This window comes from Propithecus coquereli, unplaced genomic scaffold (assembly GCF_000956105.1).
Source record: "Propithecus coquereli isolate 6110/MARCELLA unplaced genomic scaffold, Pcoq_1.0 Scaffold265, whole genome shotgun sequence".
Classification (NCBI taxonomy): Eukaryota; Metazoa; Chordata; class Mammalia; order Primates; family Indriidae; genus Propithecus; species Propithecus coquereli.
In genome coordinates, this window is record NW_012148230.1 from 2,086,245 (window position 1) to 2,111,222 (window position 24,978).

At 32.7% G+C, this 24,978-nt stretch overlaps 1 protein-coding gene across 1 annotated transcript in view; it reads left to right on the forward strand.

Annotated features, from left to right (window-relative positions):
• FER (fer (fps/fes related) tyrosine kinase) overlaps window positions 1–24,978 on the forward strand; it is a 403,356-nt gene that overhangs the window by 95,964 nt on the left and 282,414 nt on the right. The window contains exons 7-11 of the mRNA XM_012647371.1: window positions 5,889–6,072; window positions 9,767–9,904; window positions 10,471–10,590; window positions 15,179–15,301; window positions 23,438–23,627. Coding sequence (XP_012502825.1) covers window positions 5,889–6,072; window positions 9,767–9,904; window positions 10,471–10,590; window positions 15,179–15,301; window positions 23,438–23,627 — 755 coding nt within the window. The remainder of the gene's footprint in view (window positions 1–5,888; window positions 6,073–9,766; window positions 9,905–10,470; window positions 10,591–15,178; window positions 15,302–23,437; window positions 23,628–24,978) is intronic.

A 24,978-nucleotide genomic window follows, 5' to 3' on the forward strand; every position in this document is an offset into this window, starting at 1 on the left:
GAGTGCTAGGATTACAGGCGTGAGCCACTGTGCCCGGCCAGTTCTTTATATATTACAATGAATAGCTCTTTATCTGTTATGTATGGTGCAAATATTTTCTACTAGTTTGTCAATTGTCATGTGACTTTGTTCATGTTTTTTTTTTTCCACAAATGTTGATACTCTAGTTACTGATATTGTTCTGAGTAATAAATTGTTCTTTGTCTTTGTCTCAGGAATCTTGTGTCTTCTGCCAGCATCCCTTAAGGGCCAGCTGACTTGTTCACTTGCAAGTGTGTTAAAATCTTATAACCTTTATGATTTTTGATGAGGGTTTATTTATTTTTTTAGTTTCATTTTATTTTCTGCAGGATTTTAGGTTTTCTTTTCTTGCTTCTTTTTTCCCTTTCTTAGTTTCCAAGATTTCTTCATTTTGATCATTTTTCCCTCTGAAGTGTTACCTAAGATTGGTTCTCTTAACTTTCGTATGAACTTCCAAGTCTGTTTTCTGTTGTCAGTGTGATCCACTGCTATACTTTTTCAGTATTTTCACATGTAGAGTGGACCTTCTTTTTCTGATAGTTCTTTTAGATCAGTCTTAAGCATGCTGCTACTAGCTCTGCTCTTCTTTCTTTAGTGCATTTTTCCCCTAGAATAGCCCTTGGTCTTCACAAAGGCTAGCAGTGGGAGTGTGAGAGACCATTTGTAGAGATTTGGTGTTTATTTTTCTACTCACAGCCAACTTAAAATTTGGACTTTCTCTGCATGTTATTAAATAGTTATGCTGAGGGTGTGGGTTTTTTTTTTTTTCTTTATTATATTTTTGGATGTTTTGTGGGAGAATTATTCTATTGCCATTATCCCAGCCAACTAGAATTCCCTCATTCACAGTTTTGTTATATTATAGAATATAGATTTGGACTTGATATGTCTTTCAATTTACAGGTTATTAAAAGACTGTGGGTCAATTGAATCTAGCAATCACTATGCACAAAGAAATGATATTACACAGAATTGGAGAGCTTACTCTTTGAAAGTATTGAATTTTTAAATAGTATCATTATTTCAGTTCTCTGAACAGTTTAAAACCCATAATAAATGTTTAATAAATACTTCTTGATAAATCAAAGTATCTTATACCAAGAAATTTATTAAAAGTGGCAAAGTATGGATATGCCCATTATATTTTTTAATGCTTTTTAGGAACATATGATCAGAAGGGTTTTTTTTTTGGCTCTCCAGATTCTATGCTTAATTTAACCTTTTGCTATTAACTGCATTTTGACAATTTTCTGCCATTTAACCTCCATCATAACCAATGAATGAGGAAGGATATATAATTTAACTCCCATATTTGAAAGTTAGAAACTAAAATTTAGATTAAATACTTGCTTGGGGCTACACAGCTAATCGAAAGAGAAGCTGAGACTAAAACTGACTTCTTAACATTATTTCTGTCAGACCAACACTAAGTAAAATAGGCAACTCATTCATTATTCACATGTATCATACTTGAATTTAACTTCCATGTGAAAAAACATATGTGTGCATTTGATCTAAGTAACTTATAAGTTAAGATGAATTCCTGTTCATTGTCTTCTTATTCAGTGTGTCTAGGATAGGAATTTTAGAGTAATAAGTAAAAATTTTAAAGTTAAAGACTAATGTTTGGAAAGAAAGGAAAATGGTAGAATGTTTAGTTATCCAAATCAAAGCAGAGTCTGCTTGTAGGTGCTTTATTTTTGGAAAATATTCACTTATTTATTATCAATAGGCTTTCTACCATAATATATAATGAATGGTAAGCACTCCAGAAATTTATAATAAAAAATACTTGACTTTCTAGACTGGCTTAATGAGTAGTCTAGCTTGTCTCTTGTAAATGTCAAACTTACATAATTGAGTTTTGTTAGCTTCATAATATTGTTTATGTCATGACATGTTGTTTATATACTCTGTTATTACAATATTATAATACAAAACATTAAACAGATTTGTCAACAGGTGGTGGCAAAAGAATTATAATTCAATCTCCTCATGACTTTTATTATGTGGAGGAGGGAAAATTGGATGTTTTCCTCCCTCTTATTTGACAAGTAGAACAACTCCATGCCCTGCATCAACGCCTCTCATTGTTTCAAAAAAAAAAAGCATAGCAGAGATATGACTTTATGTCTGTCAACAAGAATTTATTCCCTCTATGTACTTCACATTAATTTTAAGCTGATATATAGTTTTTTAAAAGTTAAGAAAGTGTACTAGTGATCTGACATTCTGAACCAAATAAATATGGCAGTTAGGTACTTTATTGCAATAACTTTGTTAAGTAAAAAGAATCTTAAAAATTTTATTTTCAACATTGGCTTTCACATAGTATTAACATTTCTGGAATTTACTTACATAGTCTCTATGGTACCGTAAAGATTTATTTTGAAACAAATCAGGAGAAAGTACAATAAAATACCTTTCCAAATCGTGGGAAAGGAACGTTTTTTTAAAAGTGTTTGCTCTTACCTACAAGGGAAGAAGATAAAGTTAGATAGGTAGATTGATAGATAGTGTGCATGCATTAGTATACTTTATAACCAAATGCAGAAGTGTATGTGAGCTGTAGAGTAGTCTCCCCAAAAACCTGTTAAAACATAACCTCAAATTCAGTTTTAAACCTGAGGTGGTTTTGAAGAATTCATTATTATTTTATTTCAGTGCAATGGATTCTACACTGTATATTTTCAAAGGCATTTAATTTTTTTCTATGTATTTTTAATGACCATTGATAAGCTGTTGGTAATTAGATTTTGGCTATAATCATTTTCTTCAGGTTGTTTGAGATACATATATTTAATAAAGAAGAAAAGTATCTTGGAAATTCTGTTCTAGTGTGTGATCTTGGATCATAAAGTCTTAGTGAGCTGAACGTGGTGTATTTAGTGAATCGTTCTGCACCAGTTAGAAAGACAGATGGGTAGTGTGCAGTTTAAAAATCTGTGCAACTAGGAGGACAGATGGGTGGTTTAAATGTCTCCATGAAATGTTTGTGTGGAAAGATTATCTCCTGAAGTTAGACTAAAAAATTTAAGGAATTAATTGGGAATAATAGAGTTCATAAAAAAGCAATAGGTTTAAAAAATGTGACAAAATGTGGAATTCAATGGATTGATTAGTTATACCTTTTGAACTGAGAATGAAAATTAACACATTAGAATACAATACTTAAATACTCTTGTGCTTGTTATATTTTCTTATTATGAACATGTGGACCGTAGAAAATGTCTATTACTTGGAATTAATTTATCAGAATAATTATACATGACCTTTTGAACTGTTATTGTCAGAATCTATTTGTTCAATTTCAAGTAACAGAAACTTAAATTAGCTTTAAAAAAATGGTGAATTAACAAAAGCAAAGAACCCTAAAACCTTGAAATAGACCCAGAATGGGCAGTAGTTAGTGAACTTTTACTCTCATTCAGGAATTAATACAACTTAGCTTATAGCCAAAAGATTGGTTCCTATATGGTCAGGTATGCACCTTGGGTCTTGGTTGGCAGCTTCATATAGGGGTCTTCTCCTGACTTATGGGGACAGAAGGTGGTGGTCATTTTTAGAGGAAGGCTGTGGGGTTGGCCAGTGATATCTCAATTGCATTGACTCTTGAGGACTTTTAATGAAATGTATTTCTGCAGGAACTATATATATTAGCAGTATTCACAGATAAAAATGGTATTATATTCTTCTGTGAAAAATTATTATAGTAACTGAACATGTGGAAGTATATATTCCTGAGAATGTTAAGAATCATTCATGATGAGTATTATTGAAGTGATTTATTAATCGCTAAGTTAATAAAATAGTCCCAAGTGCCATGTAGAGTGAGTTAAAATTTCTCTAGGGATTTATATTAACTGAAGCAAAAAGTTTATTGGATTCTGATGAACATTTTAAAAAGTTCAAAATTCAAATAGAATAGAATTTAAAAAAAAATCTCAAGGTGTACCTCATATTAAGGACAATTATTTTATATTTAAGTAATATATTTAAATATTTATATGATTATTTACTGGTTCATGACATAAAATGTATTATTCTGTGGGTTGTAGTCAGAAAGTGTGAAAAACCACTTCTTTGGTGGTTAAAGTTTAGTCGGTTTTTTCTGATTTCCTTCGGGTCAGAATTGAATTAATAATCTTGCTCCTTCCCTGCCACTCTAGTGTTTGAACTTGTTTCTAGTCAGCCATAAGAGGGATACTCTGGTGAAAAAATTATTTTCTCATTGAGAAGTTCTTTATGTTATAAAATGAAATAGATCATTTAGGGGAACATTTTATGAATAACTTGGACAATTGTTAATATCCACATGTGTGGGAGCTAGGTAATGGAGTATGGTCTAATGGACTAATGGACTATGGCTAAAGAATTATGTAAAATAATTATATGCAGCTCCCTAGAAGTCAGTGGTGGTTCTAGTACTTGGGAACACTAGAATTTGTTGGTAGTAGAGACATACTAGTCTGCTGGAAGATTTGTTTTCTTTTATGCCATCTAAATATAGTTCCTGTGTCTCAGAATTAGAGGGGTGATGATAAAGTCAAGGGAATTATACTTACTCAGTTGCCCTTCCTGGGCATGGTCTGAGCGTCTGAACTCTCCCTACTCTGCGAAAGCCCCTCAACTTTTTCTCTGCTTTTTGCTCTGGGTTAGAGAGATTCTCAAATGGGGAATAATACTCAGATCGTTGCTTCTGGTGTCAAAGATTCTCACTTAAGATCTATTTCTGGGGGGGGAGGATTCGTTTGGAGGACTTCTTTGGAAGGAGGGCTGAAATTAGTAAATATTTTGAAAAGTTTATTTCCTTGATCTAAATTGATGAGAAATGGTTGTTCAATTTGCATCAAAAGTTTAAGATCTGCTTAAAATTTTCATTTATTTACTATTTATTCATTTTTATTGGCAATCCGTAAATATTTTCTAAATGACCTTAGTAAAGGAACCACAAAAAGTTGTTTATAACAACTTTGTTTATAACATTAATGTTATAAACAAAGTTGTTTATAACATTATCAGTATCTTCCAGACTTCTTCCATATGAAGTCCCAGTTTCTCCCCTTGATTTTCTCCCCTTGATTTTCAAGTCACAGCTCTACCTATACAGATGTATTTTCTCAGCTTCCTCAAAACTTACTATCTTCTTTGGGTAAGCTTATCTCTTTGCTTGCCTATGTAACATTGTTTATTCTTTCCATGTATTTACTCAGTATTCCAATTCACCAGGCGCTATGTCAAGGACTCTGATTTTGACAAATGCTGAAGTCCTATTGTTTAGCACAGTTCCTAGTGGTCTTCAGTTAATAAAATTCATTGAATGAAAGAAAGGAAGGAATGAAAGGAGAAAGGGAAGGTGAGAGGGAAGGACTATTGTCTAGTTTATCTTTCTTATACTTTTCCAGACATGTCCTATTTTTTAAGGTCTGTCTCCTTCACAAAGCATCTTCTGACTACCCTTGTCTTATCGATATGTCAAACACAGAGCACAAAATTTAATATTATTTACAAACTCTCTTATTTTCTTGGTTTTACAGTTTCATGTGCACTGTTGTATCAATTTGGTATAAAGAAGATTTGGTATATGAAGATGAAAAGGATCATATATCTGTATTTTTTGTGTTGCACATTGACCTGTATTCACATGAATATCCTGCTTGCCTCCTTCATAGCAGTCTCTGCAGAGTACTGGCAAATCAATGGTACTTTGCATAAAGCTGAGCACACAGTATATATTCAATAAACTTTTGTTGATTTTTCATAAAATGTGCAAAATAACATAAAATAGTGGTAATCCAATTTGCATGTAGTGAAGACAAAACGTTTTTTCTTCTGCTTTTTGCTAACTTTCTTCAATGTTTCTTCAGGGAAGGAAACCGAAAAGGCCAAGGAACGTTATGACAAAGCCACAATGAAACTTCATGTGCTGCATAATCAGTATGTGTTGGCACTGAAAGGGGCACAGCTTCATCAGAGTCAGTATTATGATATCACACTTCCTCTTCTTCTGGACTCCTTACAAAAGATGCAAGAAGAAATGATAAAATCACTGTAAGATACATTTTCTATTTATCATAAAATCCCTTCATAAAATGACTTCAACGTGTTTTCTCTCCCAGTTAAGCTTTTGCTTGACAAGCTTTGCTATTGACGCTGTTGACCCAGCCCAGTGGGTATCTCAGACCTTGTTCCTTCTTGATTTTTCACTTCTGTTGTCCATTTAGGTTGTGCTCATTTTCTAAACCTTCTAGCTAGCCCCCAAAATGGCCCTTGTTTTGTATGTTTTTGTTTTGCTGAAAATTGAAATGAAAAAGAAATTCATTAATTGACAGGTATTAAGGAGTGAATGTCTGCCTCTAGAGTGTTGGGCATTTAAATCTTGAACAACTGAGAAAAGCCTCAAGGAAAGGATTTTTTGAAGGTTTATTTGCTAGCTTCTTGTTCTTTGTTTCTGTATGAAATTAAAGTCAACAGATGCTTATTGAAGTTTTACTGTATGAAAAGCATGCTACCTGGTCTTTTTGGAAATAGAGATGAGCAGGCTGTAATTCTTGCCTTGAAGGAGCTAACAATATACTTTAATCAATAAGTCAAATACACAGACATTTATCATATACACGGATACAAGGGAACAGGAAAAGATGAGCCACCCTTTGGTCAACTTCTTCTCCTTTATTAGCTAGTTTAGTGCTTTCCAAATAACTAAATTCAATTTTCTTTCACTGAAAATGCATATAGGGGAATTTTTCAATGTTAGAGTGCTGTGGACTAGGTGTAGGGTTGGGGAAGAGGGAAAGAAAATGGGGTAGTAGTGAAGGAGAGTTAGAGAAGAAAGAAGTGGTTGGTTATCTCTCAGGTGGAGATAAAGTTCACAAGTAAGTTGTAAATTGTGAGAGAAGGAACTTCAGCCAGTTAAGTGCAGGTTCTTGTATTCTAGTTAATTTATCTGTAATTACATAAATTAGCACATGAACTCCTACATTTTGTGTATTTTGAAGTGTAGCAGTAAATTAATGTGAAAGATGATTGTGAACATTTTTCATGTTATGATATAAGAGGAATCCTGAATATTGAATAAGTTATGGGTGCCAAAGCAACTATTAAAGATAAAAGCAACTATTAAAAGCAACTATTAAAGATAAAATCTTAATTTCTAAAACAAAATATTCCTTTTATACAATGCAATATAGTTTGCAAAGCACTTTCATGTATATTTGCTCATTTGCTCACTTGTTCCTTACAGTATCCTGGAGAGTTAAGAAGAGCAGATTGTAAATGTGACAGACAAGCCAGGACTGACTCAAAATCACAAAGCTAAAAGGTGGCAGATCTGGAACTTTAAGCTAGATCTTCCGATGAACCCAGCACTCTTTCTATGAGAAGGATGTAGTGGATTGAATAGTGTACCCCCCAAACTCATGTGTACCCAGAATCTCAGAATGTGACCTTATTTGGAAGTAGAGTCTTTGCAGATGTAATCAGTTAAGAATCTCAAGGTGAACTCATTCTGGATTTAGGGTAGCTCCTAAATCCATTGACTAGAGTCCTTGTAAGAAGAGGAGGGGACCCAGAGAGACACAGAGAAGGCCATGTGAAAACAAAGGTAGAGATAGGATTTAGTCTAATGCAAGCCAAGGAATACCTGGGGCTACCAAAAGCTAGAGATTTTAATTGTATTAGAAATATTCTTTTCTGTAAAATTTTCCAAGTTGTGTGGGAAAACACATCTTCTATTTTATTAATTATTCAAAAGGAGAAATGTTAAAAAAAATCTCTAACACTGGATCAACTGTTACCTTGATATTAATTAACCTTAATGAAAATGGCTTCATCGTTTCCTTTGAAGGGCTCCCTGGTGTCATAACAGATTTAGTACAACTAGCTATCCTTGAGTTATTTTATTCTATTTACATACAACTAATCCAGATCAGGGATAAGTAGGTTCCCAATATGTCTTGGGCAATAATGACTTCACCTCTGAAATTAGATCAAGTTTGTTTTTGCTGCCTTTCAGACTCTGCTTGACTTTTTCTTCTCTTTATGTAAAAGTATGAAGATAACTAGATGGTATATACTTGTTTATAGGTAAGACTAATTTTAGGCGATCCTCTATATTCACAGTAAGATGACAAAATAAGTGTTTTTAGTCAACTTGAATATGTAAACTTTTCAGTGTTGATAAAATAGTGAAATGTCTACTTAAAATATTTAATTCATGAATTTAGTTATTCTTCTCTACTTTAAATTATATATCAACTTATAAATATTTTCTTTTCCACTTTCATTTTATGAATCAATATAATTTCAAACTGTTCACATGAATTTTCAATAACAGTATCTTTATCATCACTAGAACATGTTTTTGAGACATAGAATTGTTTCCTAAGGTATATTATCTTTATTTTGTAATACATTATTTTAGATTTAGCCTTTTAAAAATCCAAGTATGGTGATATCATTGAAATTGAATTTCATGTGACAAATATCTATTCATATAATATTAGGGGATTCCTTTTTTCTCTCCTGTCTTAAAGGTGAAGATTAATGATCTGCATATCACAGCCATTTACTGTATCGCTTTATAAGACTTATCTACATAGGCTCATTTACGTTAATAACATTCAGTACTTTCAATTAGGAGATCATAACTCCAGGGGTATTGACTAACTATATATTAAATTTCTCTACCTCCCCCTTTTCTTTAAATTGTGTCTGTCAGATAATTTCTCTAGTCATTTGAAACTAGCATTGCCTGAAGCAGTTTAACTCTAATGTTTTACACAAACAGTATTTTGCTATTTAAAATAAAGTAATTGAGTCGGCACGATGGCTCACATAGTGGCTCATGCCTGTAATCCTAGCGCTCTGGGAAGCCGAGGTGGGAGGATTGCTTTAGCTCCAGTTCTAGACCAGCCTGAGCAAGAGTGAGATGCTGTCAAGAAAGAAAGATAGAGAGAAAGAGAGAGAGAGAGAGAGAGAGAGTAATTGAGAAAATGCTTCCTAATAAGGGAGATTTGGTAAGGATTACTTTTTTATGAGTAATGACTGTGGAAAAGAAAAACAATCATGCTTTATATTTATTCGGGCATATACAGGATAAGCTTGTCTTCCCACATTTGCTGTTGATGCCACTAATAACCCATGGCATATTTTTACAGCATAGCATTTTTAAGTAGGGATCTGTTCTTTGTGACGGAATAGTTTTTTTCCTTTTGCATTTATTAGGCCAGGTTAATCACCTTGATGACATTTTTGCTACTGGCTGGAGGTCAGGAGAAGAAACTTAGATATTATTCAAAGTATAGAACCAGTTGAACTAAATATACAAAAAGAGCAGAGTCCCAGAGGAGCAAGAGAAGAATCAACAAGTAAGGCATGTGAGGAAGTGGCAGACACTAGAAAGGAACATTAAAGAGTCAGGAGTTGGTCAGAGTTTCATGTTATGGAATACAAAATTTCTATGAGAATATTTAATCATAGAAAGTTATCAATATTGGTCCTACATTTTGAATATATCAAATACATGTTTGAAAAGATAATGCCTTATTCTAAATCATTTGCAATTATTATATTATATCAAATGTAAATTGCTAATCTGTACTTGTGCTCCAGGTGTGTGAAATAAGATGATGCATGAAACCACCATTTGTAAATATTGGTAAATTTATTGTTCTGAATCCATTTTGGGTCTGTGTTTCTGTTGATAAAACTTTAAAATGTTGTAAAATTTTATTTTTGTTTTCAGAAAAGGTATATTTGATGAATACAGCCAAATAACCAGTCTTGTTACAGAGGAAATAGTGAATGTCCATAAAGAGATTCAAACGTCGGTTGAACAGATAGATCCTAGTACAGAATACAATAATTTCATAGATGTTCACAGGTATGATATTTTCATTCCTCTTTAAGGACTTATGACAATATTAGTTTTTCTATCATATAATAGTTAATCAAATTAAAATAAATATTTAGGAGCTTATTAGGACATGGGAGATTTCAGACTTCTCTGCTTTTATCTCAAAGTCTTTTCTCAATGATGATAACTATTTAATTTATATAATGATATTTAAAAATATCAGTTATTAGTATATCATTGCTTAAATCCATATTTAGTCCTTGAAATTCTATTTCCTTTTTAACATTCATATAATAAGAATACTATCACTTTATATGTGTATTAAACTTTATGGTACACCAATGACTTTTCATGAATGCATCTTTATAATCATTATAACTGTGACAAAAATAAACCAGGTTAATATCTGCATTCTACAAATGAGGAAACTAAGGCTCAAGTTACATGCCTAGAGTTTAATTTGATTTATACTATTTGTGTTTACTTTGTTAACATAATTTTGGAGAAGAACAAATATTCTGCCTTTGGTATGTACTAAAATATATTATGATAGCATTTTCGTATTGATCAGAATTTTTGGCATGCTTTACTAGAACGACGACCGCTAAAGAACAAGAAATTGAGTTCGATACTTCCTTATTAGAAGAAAATGAAAATCTTCAGGCAAATGAGATTATGTGGAATAATTTAACAGCAGAAAGTTTGCAAGTAATGTAAGTATTTAGAAAAGTTGAACAGTTTAAATATTAATGTTATTGTTGCTTTATAGTTATACTTTATCATATTTAAAATTCCAAATCTTTTTTTAGAAGTATTGAAAAGTGAATTATATTTTTGGGTCAGAGTGACATGTTTTGAGAAATATGTTGATTTTACTCATTATCGTCACTAATTTTGGTAATTCTGAAGATCAAAGTTCTGTGTAATGTTACATTAATTTGCCCAATATTGCTAATATTTACATTAGAATAATGCTTTATTCTTTTTAAAATTTACTTATTTTTTTTTTAATCTCATTTCATCCTTAAAACTTAGTAGAAGAACCATTTTGGAAATGGGGACACTGAATGTTAGAGATAAGAGTGTCATTGATGTCAGAGTGTTTAATACAAAAATTTGACTTTTAATTGAGTTCTTTTCTTTTGAAACATGGATGTTTTCTATTATAGGCAATTAAATCAGTTTCTTCACTTTTTTGTTTCTGTTGCATAAAATTTTAAGGGAATTTTGAAAAATCTTAATGTGTTTTTAGTACTTTTCAAACATTAAAGTCAATTAATAATTTATTTTTGAATTTAGAAAACATAAGGCACTCTACTTTTAAATATTTAACCTATCTCCTGATTTTGTTCAGGAGCAATGCAATGAAACATTTATTAATGAGCATTGTGTGTGCTTATCTTTGTGTCAGAACCACAGCTAGAAATGATTATGCGTTCATTTCTTCTCAATATTGAACTTACCATCTTACCTATTGGAATTTTACCTGAAATAACTCAGCCAAAAGTCCCTAGGTAATATAATTAAATAATCTCTTTTCTATTATTCAGTAATATTGTAGTAGTACAGATGATTAGCTAAGGTAGGATGCTCGGTCTAGCTCTTAGAAAGGGATTTGGAATCTATAAAGTTGGCCAGATAGGATTGAAGAAACTAACAAATGCTTGCCCACAAATCACTTGTACAAGATGAAGGCTTAATAATTATGGTGGATTGACTGCTGATGAGAGGAATGGAGTTTTGGGATTACCCTGCCTTAGAGTGTTTTTCCTAGCAGCCATATTGGGATTCTTGAAGCTGTTCCCCAAGTTTCTGATGCCCTCAAAGGAGTCTCACTTTGACTATTGTTTATTATCTCTAAACCAGCAGTTCACACCCAGGACGATTTAGGGGATATTTGACAATATGTGAAGACATTAGCCATAGGTGCTGCTGAACTTCCTACAGTGTACAGGACAGCCTACCACAACAAAGAACTATCTGCTGAAAATATCAGTAGTGTTGAGGTTGAGAAACTCTGCTCTAAACAACAGATTTGAATGTATGACACAAAATGGATGTCAGGGTGTCTCAATTGCTGTACAGAGAGACATTCCTTTTCTCAATTCATGTGCTGCTTGGTGAAGGAATATGAATAGATTACTCCTGGGTTTTTTGTTATCACTATATTGCTCCCAAATAACTTACTCATTTATTTATCGAATATATTTAGTGTGTATGTAAGGTTGTAAGGGTTAATACCCTCAAGGGATTTACAGTGAAATTGATTAATGTATTACAATAAACATCAAAAAGAATGAGCATATTCATATTGGAGTATACTGTGGTAAAATTAATAATATTAATAGCTATCTGTTATAAGCTTATGTAAAATCATAAATTTTGTCACTAGAGAAGAGTTTGATTGCTTTCAGGGTACAATTTATAGCAAAATTAGTTATGTTCATAAATCTTTGTTTCTTAATTATTATGATGAAACAGTGATCAAAAATGTAATAAAGAGTAAATCTTTGATAATGTAATGGAAGATTTAATTGCTTATATATTATTGAGATAAAACTTTAGTCACATTTCATTGAATAGTGTTTGTATTCAGGATATGAGTTCAAGATTAGGGTTTCCTCAAGGATTTTATTTCAAGAAAGAGTTATTCAGTTACGTCTGTTGGTACTTTGAAATTAAATCTGAGGTAATGCCTTATATTTTTTGAATATAAGAATTAGAAAAATCTTACTTTTTACCATAATACTAGAGCTTTAAAGTTAAACTAATGGCTTTTCTTTCCTGAAGCATTAAAATTGTTAATTTAGTTGTCGATTGTGTCAAAATACTGTTCTAATAGAAGTGAAAGAAACAAATGAATAAGTAGTTCCTGGAAAAATAAATACAAATTACCAATAATCCTGTGAAAAGATATTCTTCATTGACAATTAAAGGAATATGAATTAAAAAGAAAGAGGCTATTTCACCTACTTGATTGACAAAGATTAAATAATTTGATAATACTTAGTGTTGTGTAAGGTATGGAAAAATATGCCTTCTTATAAAGTGCTGGCATATAGTTAAATTGATATAACCTCTTAAGAGGATAATTTGGCAAATTATCATTCTTTGCCAAATTATCTTTGTGAAACTGGACAGATTACTTAGCTCCTTTATGATAGAAATCTAACATTGTGATGTGTGCATGATAAAGTTACTGCCTTTATCCAGCTGAATATGTACCACAAAGAATTTTATCATAATCTCATTATTTATTTATCAGCCATATTTTAAAAGGTATATATATAGAGAGAGAGGCTTTAAACTCAATTATTTGTAGATTGTTTGTTTCCTATTTATAGGAAAATATTTTGCATAGTATCTCACCATGTGGTCGAGGGCTATTTCTCAGCCTCTAATAACTTCTACCGCTGGACATATGAGACTATGCATTACCCATCACACATACTTTTAGGTTGTATTACTTTCAGACTTAAATCTGAGGCTGCTTCCTTTGTCTCTATTATCTACAACCTCTCTCCTTCCCTACTAACACCCCTCTCCTATCTGTCTCTGTCTTGGATCTACCTCCTTTGCAAGATGCTAGAAGAGATGCTATATACAGTTCTTTATGCCAGCTTGATGCTATTTTGGTTATTATAGCCTTGTAGTATAATTTGAAGTCTGGTAATATGATGCCTCCAGACTTGTTCTTTTTGCTTAAGATTGCTTGGGCTATTCAGGTTCTTTTTTGGTTTCAAATGAATCTTAGGATTACTTTTTCTGGATCTGTGAAATATGACATTGGTATTTTGATGGGGATTGCATAAATCACTTTGGGTAGTATGGACATTTTAATGATATTGATTCTGCCAATCCATGAACAAGGAATGTTTTTGATTTGTCTGTGTCCTTTATGATTTCTTTCAACAGTGTTTTGTAGTTCTCCTTGTAGAGATCTTTCATCTCCTTGGTTAAGTATATTCCTAGGTATTTTATTTTCTTTGTAACTATTGTGAATATTATTGAGTCATTGATTTGACTCTCAGCTTGACTGTTATTAGTATATAGAGATGTTACTGATTTGTGTACATTGATTTTGTCACCTGATACTTTGCTGACTTTATTTTTCAATTCTAGGAGTCTTTAGGGTTTTCTAGATACAAGATCATATCATCAGCGAACAGGAATAGTTTGATCTCCTCTTTCACGATTTAGATGCCCTTTATTTCTTTCTGTTGCCTGATTGCTATGGCTGGGACTTCCAATACTATGTTTAATAGAAATGGTAACAGTGGGCACCCTTGTTTTGTTACAGTTCTTAGGGGGAATATTTTCAACTTTTCTCATTCAGTATGATGTTGTTTATGGGTTTGTCATATATGGCTGTTATAATTTTGAGATATATTCCTTCTCTGCCTAGTTGGTTGAGGGTTTTTAGCATGAAAGGTTGTTGGATTTTATCAAATGCTTTTTCTGCGTCTATTTAGATGATCATTTGGTCTTTAAGTATTAATTTTGTGATTTAAATTGTCTTCAAATCGATATTACTACTGAAGTATTATTGCAATATGTGAAAATAGAAATAGCTTACCATCAATTTTAACTGCCACACAGCTGAGCCTCACTTTCTTTTCTTTAAAATAAGTCTAATAATGTCTATCTCATAAGATTGTTGTAAAGATTAATTGCAATAACATGTGAAATAATACTAGTTACCATTTTGTCAATGTTATAGTGCCTGTCATTATATATACATTAGTTCATTTGATCCTCAAAACAATGCTATCAGGCAGCTATTATTGTACTAAAATTAAAAATGAGAAAATAAATTCAGTGAGCTTAAGAATTTGCCCAGGTTCTCATATAAAAAGTGGCAAAGCCAGAATGTGAGTACATGTTTATCTGAAAACAAAAAGCATGGTCTTTTCACTATACATTTTTCCTCAGACATGGCATGTATTTGTTTACTTTAGTTTTCTTTTCTTACTTTCTGTTTCTATTTCTCTTTTTCTATTTGATGAAATAAGATTCTCTAGACCAGCGTTGCCCAAGAGTACTTACTGTGATTATTGAAATATTCATTTTTGCACTATCCAATAAGGTAGCCACTAGCCAGCTGCATATTGCTGGTTAGCACTTCAAATGTGGCTAATGCAACCAAGGAACTTAAATTTTACTTTAATTTAATTTAAATCAAATTATGTGGCTACTGTTTTGAACATTACAACCTTAGAAGATGTATCAATGCTTTTTAGGTATGTATAAAGTGAATGTAATTAACCTGTTGATTGATACCAAGGAAACTGTTCATTTTAGGTTGAAAACTTTAGCAGAAGAACTTATGCAGACACAGCAGATGCTTTTAAACAAGGAAGAGGCTGTCCTGGAACTAGAGAAGAGAATTGAAGAATCTTCTAAGACCTGTGAAAAAAAATCTGAGTGAGTAAAAGAAAAACAATTTGAAGGAAAAAAGTTGTATTGATATAATTTTGCAGTAATATTTCAGTTACATGGTATTATAGATATAACATTTCTGGAAACTGAAATTTTCATTTTAAGCATAAAACTTTGTATAATTAAGTTAATTTCCAGGACTCTGTAAAAATGATTCTGTGGTTTCTTAAATATAGTGTCCTCAGGCAAAATGATTCTGTGTTTTTATAAATATTCCATCCTGATCACGTCTCAATGTTTTAATAGATTGAACTATTTTTCAGAAATCCTTTGTTAAAGGCCTGTCTTTACTTTCTCATATCCATTTTCATCAGGCCCATTATAAATTCCTCTATTATGAAAGTAGCAGACAAATACCACCTAGAAATTGACTCTACTTTGTTAGAAGAAAGCAAACAAACTAAAAAATAGAAAGTAGATAAAAATCACTCTGAGATTTGCAGTGCTATTTTTGCCTTGCTGATTTCTAGATTTGTAAATATCTTCCTGAGTCCTCTGACATTACTTGTCTTGGTATACTCTTGTCTTTTACTGCTTTCATTATGCTTTCTGCTGCTTCAAAATTTAAACTTTTATCTTAAATGAAAATTTCTAATTTGAGTTTGGTAATTGTTTGCGCCTATGACGGTGGTTGCTGGTATGGCTTTTCTAATCCTGCCTAGACCATATAAATTTCTTGCTGTCACACTCTCACAACTGGCTTGATTTATCAACACTCTCAAGGAATTTGTGCTGTGTGAGATTTCTGTGTTTTATACTTGCTCTTACTTTCTGCACTTTTCAGATAGTCTCTACTCTCAAATCTCTGATCTCCTTATCTCCTTCATCATAGTCAGCAGATGGACTTCTACATTCTAGAAAATATTAGAAGCATTAGGTGACAACTCCCTTATTTTCTGTGACTAGAAATCCAAATCCACTGATGTTTATATCCATCCTCCCATTCTCTTTCACTATTTCAATAGAGGAACTGTTTCTTGTCCTAAGTTCATTGCTTGTGCCTGTTTTTTGTATCCTGTCATCTCTTACTTTCCCAGAAATTTTACATTATTTATATTATGTTCACCTTTTCTTCTCAGCTGGGTCCTTGTACTCACTTTTTAAATATATTAATACTTGAGTCTTGACTCCTGAAAACAATCTCTACCTCTCCACCCACCCCAAATAACTCTTTTTTAGTCTCCATATTTCCCCCCAATACTATCTTTGCCTTCTATTTTCTTAGTTCAAACTTGTTCTAAGACTGATTATGCTCACTCATTTTCTCAACTCCCACTTAGTTTTCAAGGCCCATGTGTCTCTAAAAAATAGGTGTCTCTAAGATCACCAATGACTGCTACATTTCCAGGTAAATTTGGCAACTGTCTCATTTGAACTCTTAATATTAATATAATACGGGTGTCCCAAAAGTTGCCATACATAGGGAAAAATGGGAACCCATACATAGAGGAACCCATTTTACCTATGTATGGCAACTTTTGGGACACCCTATATTATCTGACTTTGCTGACTGCATGTTCCTTCTTTTCCCTTGGCGTTTGGAAGTCAAAATGTCAGCTCTTACTCCTCCCTCTCTGGCCACTCCTTTGCAAATTCATTCTCCTCTGCTCAACCAATCCATTTTAGAGTTACTGAAGGCATAGCCCTAGGCTATGTCACTTCCTTCCTTGAACTCTCTCTCTAGATGATCTCCTGAAGATGACCCATTTATTACTCTCACTCACATTTCTCTTGTGAACTTTATGGCCATGTAATCAATTGCGTACTTGACATGCTTCTTTAGATGTCTTAGAAGTACCCTAAATTCCTCATGTCTGAGGCTGAATTAAAAATCTCTGTATAACCCAACCCAACTCAGCCTAACCTAGTTCACTCTTAGTATTCCTTATTTCAGTGAATGGCAACACCATCTATTCTGTTATGCCACACAGAGTATTAGGAGTCCTACTTCTCTATTTATACGATAGTTCTTATTATAACTTAGTATTAAATTTCTGTCCTACTCAGTTTGGTCTGCTGTAACAAAGTATGATAGACTAGGTGGCTTAAGAAGAACAGAAATTTATTTCTTATAGTTCTAGAGTTTGTAAGTCTGAAATGAGGTTGCCAGCATGGTTGGATTCTTATGAGGACCCTCTTCCAGGATGCAGACTGCTTTATTTTTGTTGTATCCTCTTATGATAGAAAGAAAGTATGAGAGAGCTCTCTGGGATCCCTTTTATAAGGGCACTAATCCTATTCATCCTATATGGCTCCACCCATAAAAGCCAATTACTTGCCGAGGGTCCTCACCTCCTAATATCATTACCTTGGTTGGGGGTGGGGCGCGGGTGTTAGGATTTTAACATTTGAATTTTGGTGGCACACATTCAGTCCATTGCAATATCATATTGAAATCAATGAGCCTTTTAAAGATAAGAATAGGAAAATTTGAGTTTTCTGGGCATTTGTATAATAAATTTTGAAAATTTCAGTATTGTGTCAGCAGACGATTCTATTTGATAAAATAAAACTTATTAACAATAGCACATATAAAATTAAACGGAATAATTATCTTTTGCTTTTCTCTATTTGCGAATGAATCTCTTTACATATTTACAAATGACACAGTGGCTCTACTTTTTATAGTTTTATAAATGCACACATTGAAAATGACTCACTTTAAAATTTAGTGGCTATAAAGAGAGACAGCAGAATATCCTGGCCTCTCACCGGGATGTCTGATTACATGTTGTTGGAGGATGTTATCGTTAAAGGATCCCTTAATCTAGAAGTTATGAGATTCTTTGAGTTTTGGGCATGTTTTCTTGACTCAAATCTTTGCCTGTCTTTGCCTTTACATAATGAGTGTGATCCATGTTCCTCCACCTGTTTATATTTATCAGGATATGAGAACTGGTATAAGAAAAATGGGGCTTGAAGGGTAGTGGATATATGGAAAGTAGTATTTCTTGAGATCTTACTTTGTGCCAATTAATGCTCAGATAATTATGCTGGATATTTTATATATATGAACTCACTGCATGTTATCTTACTATGCCTTCTGTATAATTGCCTATATTTTACCTATAGGGCTTTGAGAGTTTAAATAACTTACCTAAAATCACATATGTAGTAAGTGCTAGAAAATGCATAAGTTCGTGACTCCATAGCTTCTGTCTTTTTGATCATAGCATTTGCTGGATTTTAGGATTTGAATAGCATTCTTAGGAGAATAAGTTAGAAGGGGTAAGTATGTTAAGCTTTTGAGGGGATGAGTCCTGTTTAACCCACATTCTGTTACCCTTTGTTACCATGCAGTTTTTATTGTTAGTTTCAGGGCATAATCTTGAAAATGTTAAGTATATTTGTATAACTAAAGAGTGATTGTTAGTTCTCATTAATTCAGACATTGATAGGGTAGAAGTTTGCCTTTGAATTATATGTTAAAATATTTTGTTAAACAAATAGTCTGAAAGGGTAGAGTGGAATGTTTGCATTTTAATTTTTTAATATTTCTGGAGCATTTCCTTTTTTTGTGTGCATGTGTATATATCTGCAGATATATGTTTAAATACATATATATAGTTAAAAGCAATTTTTATCTAGATTTAATAATAGACATTGTTAGTTCTCATTAATTCAGACATTGATAGGTTCATATACTGTGTTACTTGAAAGTAATAAATACAATAAAACTACATTTCTCCACAAATATCAGAAATGTTCTATATTAGATACTCACATTCTTAAATTATTTCTAAATTAATGAAATTATTCTGAATTTTTACTTAATAGAAATTGTGTTATTCATCCTATCAAAACATAAGGGACTAAAATAAAATCCTTTAAATTTGAATTTAATATAAATGTCTCTAAAATATCTTCTAATAACAGTGAAAAAATAAATTTTATGAATAATTTGATAGCTTTGATTGCTATAATTGAATAATATGAAATGAAAAATAAACTTTAAGAATAGCTTTTATGTGATATTAAATTCATAACTAACAAGAGTAGAACTGGAGCTTACTTTAATATACAGGTCTTGGTGGAAATGTAGCTTCAACTAAATGTAGCTTCAAAATTATTGCAGAATTTTATTTAAAAAGATAGAATGAAACAAATAAAACCAACCACTTGAGATGGTATATTTTCTGTATAACACAAAGTATCACTCTAATATACATATTTTACTCAATTCTAAAGCATATTTATTCAAATAGAAATAATATCCATCTTTTTCTGATTTATGGTACTTGACCCCTGCATTAGAAAATAGTTTATGGGAAAATATACCAAGCGTATGTCATTTATGACTCAGTGGCATAAAGAACTAGTGATATTGCTATTGGATTGAATGCTCAGTTTGATTTCCAAAAAATAAATGATTATTCAATTTTGTACTGCTTTAGCTTGTTTTATACCATTATCACTTAGTATTTAAAAATACCTTATATATTATAAAATCATAACTCTTTGAGCCATGCAGAATCTCAAGAAATCATTTGATTCAACCTCCCTGCCTTACAAATTATGTGACATCTGAGGCCCAGAAATTTTAAGAGATTTGCAAAATGTCACATCTAATTTCTGGTAAAGGTAAGATTTAAATAATCTAGACTAGTGTTCTAGTCTCCCAATTCAAGTACCCATCTTTCTTATTTTCTTTGGCTCAGAAATTTTCTATTATGTGTATTACAAAAAATGTGCGACAAAAATAGGGAATTCATGCAACAGTTAGTGATTGCACGTCTACTAGCTGCTGTGAATACAGTGAGAGGTAACAGTGACATATGTTGTCACATGTCTAATGAATCTTACACTTTCGTGAGGAGACCAATACAAAATTTTAAAAAATTGCCAATTGGGATAATTGCTATGAAAGAATGAGATAAAGATTCAGATAGAAGAATAGCAGAGGTACACCTACATAAGATAGATGGTCAGGGGGCTCCTAGGAGATGGACAGAAGATGCCTTGTGAAGAGTACAAGGAAAGAATGTTCAGAGATAGGGAGTAGCATATGCAAAAGTCCTGATTGCTTCCATGTTTTCAATTTATTTATGGCTTCTTATGCATCTAGTATTATATAACTATTCATTTACTATAATTTTCTACTTTTTAAAAAATATATACGTTTTTTGCTCAATGGTGTTATAAACATATAAAATAATTGTTTAACATGTTGTATAGTGATAGCAGCAGTGCTTTTTTTAGTAATTATTGAACAAAGGAACATGTTAGTATATGTGAAATTATAATGTCATTATACATAAGGGCTCAGTGGGATTAATTGGAAGAGGCTAATTTTGCTCACTGATTTCATGTTCAGAAATGTTGACTTTAAAAAGTTAGGACTACCTCCCCTGCAAGTCTCGTTGTCATTAAAAACCTCTAAACTCAAACCTAGGAAATTCACATTTTAACCTTATTCTTGGTATTAGGGTAGTATCTCAGAGTGTCTAAGTGATTGCCAATAACATACAATACGAAAGGTACTTACAGCCCACAAAGGAAAGTAGAAAAGGCCTTTCCCCAAAATGGGTTATTTAGGAACCCAAGACATATGAGATGATAAAAACCTCTCACCTCACCGGAGGAAGCATAATGCATAATAGCAGCGGTGATATATATTTTTTAATTAAATTTTTAATTTTGAGATAATTATAGATCGATATGTAGTTGTAAGAAATAATAAAGAGAGATCTCATGTAACCTATATTGTTTCTCCCAGTGGTAACATCTTGCAATGATATCACAGCCCAGATACTGACATTGATGCAGTTAAGATACAGAACACTTTCATCTCTGCAAAGATCCTTCATGCTGCACTTTTATAGCCACACTTCCTTCTGTCCTCCTACCCTCTTCTTAACCCCTGGCAGCCATTAGTCTGTTCTCCGTTTCTACAGTCTTATCTTCTCAAGAATATTAAATAAATAGAGTCACACAGCATGTAACCTTTTGGGATTGGTTTTTTTACACTCAGCCTAATTCTCTGGAGATTCATTCAGTCACTTTCATTCCTTTTTACTGTTGAGTACAGCAGTATTCCGTGGTATGTATATTGGTTTCCTAGGGCTGCCATAATAAAATGCCACAAACTGGGTGTCTTAAAACAACTCACAGTCCTGGAGGCCAGAAGTCTGGAACAAGTTGTTGGCAGCGTTGAGTCCTTCTGAGGACTCTGAAGGAGTATCTGTTTCATGCCTATCTCCTAGCTTCTGGTGATGGCTGTCAATCCTTGACATTCCTTGGTTTATAGAAGCATCACTCCACTCTCTACCTCCATCTTCATATGGCCCTCTTCCTGTGTGTCTCTTCTCTGTATTTAAATTTCCCTTTTTATAAGGACAACAGTCATATAGATTAACGGTCCATCCTACTCTAGTATGACCTCATCTTAACTAATTACATCTGTACTAACACTATTTCCAAGTAAGGTCACATTCTGAGATCTCAGGAGTTAGGACTTGAACATATCTTTTTGGGGAATACAATTCAACCCATAAAAGTATAGGTATATTATATCACAGTTTGTCTAATCATTCATTCTTTGAATGACACTGATTTGTTTTCATTTTTGTAATTTTGGTGGGAGGTTGGGGCAGACTTACGAGTGGCAAAGAAGAAACCCTCAGAAAACTTTAAATAAATAATGGGTGTAATCTTTTCCAGGACCTGGTTCTGACAATTTTGTGTTCATAAAAGTTATGGTTTTAAAAATACACTTTTTCTCAAGACATTACTGAGGTATCAAAATGCCAATTAATTATTAAAAAGGAGTTACCAATTAAGAAGCAATCAGCATGAATTTATCAGGAAATCTGTATAGATTTTGAACATAGGTCACAGACTTTTGAATGATTATGTAAATGACAACCACCATTTCTTAAATTCTAGTAGGGAGAATGGTCTGTCTTCTGAACATTGCTAGGTCTAGTAACAATATTCTTACTCATTAGTTGTACTTTTTCCAAACTTCACTCTGTTCTCTACTGTTTTATTAGAACACTCACCTGATTCTCATTATAATATAATTGAGGCGATTACAGCTTTTTTATAGCGGTCACTGAGGTTGTGGTCTGTTCAATTAGATTGGAACTTAGTTTTCAAAATATTGACATCATATTTATAAATAAATCTCTGTGTGGGTTACTTCTGTCTACAAATATCAGTTCAATTTATGTTGAGCCTTATAAATTTTAATTTAAGAAGACAACATTTTCTGGCCTTATTTTCCAATTGTGAAGCTTTTCCTAATTTATAGTCTATTTTCTTTCATATTAATAACTTACTTTCAGCAATGCATAGCACAGTTCTTTTAAGATATTATTACAATCTATAGGAGGGGTGTTTTCAGAGGTGTTTCTACCACTACCAGCTACTACTACCTGGTTACTAGTGGCTTTAATGTGGGTGAATTAGTTTGAAATTCCCATTGGTGGCAGCATCCAAGGGCTAAAACGTCACAATAAGGCAACGTATGGCCTGTGTCATTCTCTAAAGGAGGGATGGGGATGTCTTCTGTCTTTGTATTGGTGATACTGAAAATACTTGGAGACTTACATTTTGCTCATTCCCTCAATCACATCTTAGCCCTTAGTGTTTGTCGTAAAAGCTTTTCCTGACTCCATACACATACCCCTCACAACATACACACAAACTTTGTGCCCAGTCGCCTTGATTTGATTTATTTTGCCCTAGGCACAGATTTGACCCTAGCTATATTGCCTGTGAGATAGGGATTAAATTTAAGATTCTTTTTCTGTCATTTTAGTTCATTTTGGCCCTGTACTTCTGGACTTAAGTATATGTACTCTGCAAGGTATATGATTTGCTATAAAATAAAATGAGTACCATAGATAATAAGTTTGAAAGCATCTTGAATTTGGCTTTTACCTCCAAATATTGCCTTCTATTTTGTTAATTCTAATATTTAATAAGTGTTGTGATGACTTAAAATCTGTTTAGTTTCATATTTCTCATTCCCCTGAAAGACTCTTACAAAGAGGAAATTGAAAGAAAACAAAAGAAAACAAAAGAAAACAAACATAATCTGCACATATATGGTTTCCTGTAATGTCTTTACTTCTTAAAGAAGTTGAAATAATTTATATTTAATTTATTTTCTTTTAGTATTGTGCTTCTGCTAAGCCAAAAACAGACACTTGAAGAATTGAAACAGTCAGTCCAGCAACTGAGATGCACTGAGGCAAAGTTTGCAGCACAGAAAGAATTACTAGAGCAAAAAGTTCAAGAAAATGATGGGAAAGAGCCACCTCCAGTAGTAAATTATGAAGAAGATGCCCGATCAGTTACATCTATGGTAAGCTGAAGAGTAATCCAGTGAGAAACTTGAAAGTGTAGTGTCTAGGTAATAAGTGAATACAAAAATTAATTCCAATTTGCTATAACAAATTATTACTCTTGTTAACATGCAGGTCCTATTAAACTTGTTTGTAAATGCAAAATAGACTTGTCAGTCACCTCAGGTCACCTGGAGAACACTTTCAGGAACCACCTGTAGAGTCAGAGGAAAAAGTTCTTCTCTTGCCTTCAAAACTGAAAAGAAAGACTGCAGTTGTTTTTATTCCTGGGAGACAGCAGGAAGGTAGGGTGTTATTCTTAAGATAGAAGTAAGACATAAGGAGAAAGCTACTTATTAATTATTTTCTTGGTAAGAATAGTAGACTCTTACTTACCTGAGATTGGTGGTATGTTTATTGTTTTTATAACACAGAATATTGATTTAATTTAAAATTTTTTTTCCATGAATATGATCCTTAAACTACAATAAATACGTTCAAGTTTACCAACTTGAAATTCAGCTTTATTTGATAGTTTCAGCTGTTTAAGAATGCCTAGTATAAACTAACACTCTCTCTCTCTCTCTCTCTCATTCTTTCTTTCCTCTACCTATTTGTGTATGTTGGTGGTTTTCACCAAGGGGCCACTTTACAACCCAGGGAACTTTGGAAATGTCTCTAGACATTTTTTGATTGTCACAACCGCTGGGTACTATTGGTGTCTAGTAGGTAGAGGCCAATGATGCAGTAAACATCTTACAATGAGGAGAATAGCCCCTCCCTTCACACTGCCAACAAAAAGTCATCCAGCCCAAAATTTCTAAAGTGCCAAGATTGAAAAAGTCTGAGCTATATCCTTGGCTTTTCCTGTGGGTAGTTGGATATAGTCCATAGATGCAGCAATTATAATTAATGATACTGATATTTTAGTAACTTTTAGGTTATGTGTTTCTAAATATTATAATTTGATTGTTAAATGGATTCAGATGTCTCTATGGGGAAAAAAAGGCTGCATCTAAAAGTGTGATTAATGTAGAAATGACAATGAAGTATTTAAAATATTGTGGTTATTGCCATTTTTCTTATTAATTGAGCCATACTAATCTACACATTACTTTGTGAATTGTGAATTACGATTCCATGCTTTCCTTTACTGTTCTACCTAAAAGGATCTTAGCATACGTATGTACCAAGGACCCCATTAAATTCTCTCTCTTGCTTTATGATTCTTGATAACTATCTGCCATACACATTCTTTTAGAGAAACTTCTGAAATTTTTTTTCCTTTGCTTGGCATTTGAATATCTTATCTAGTAACTCTTTTGTTCTCTGAATGTGGTTTATAATATTTCCCTATCTCCATATGGGTTT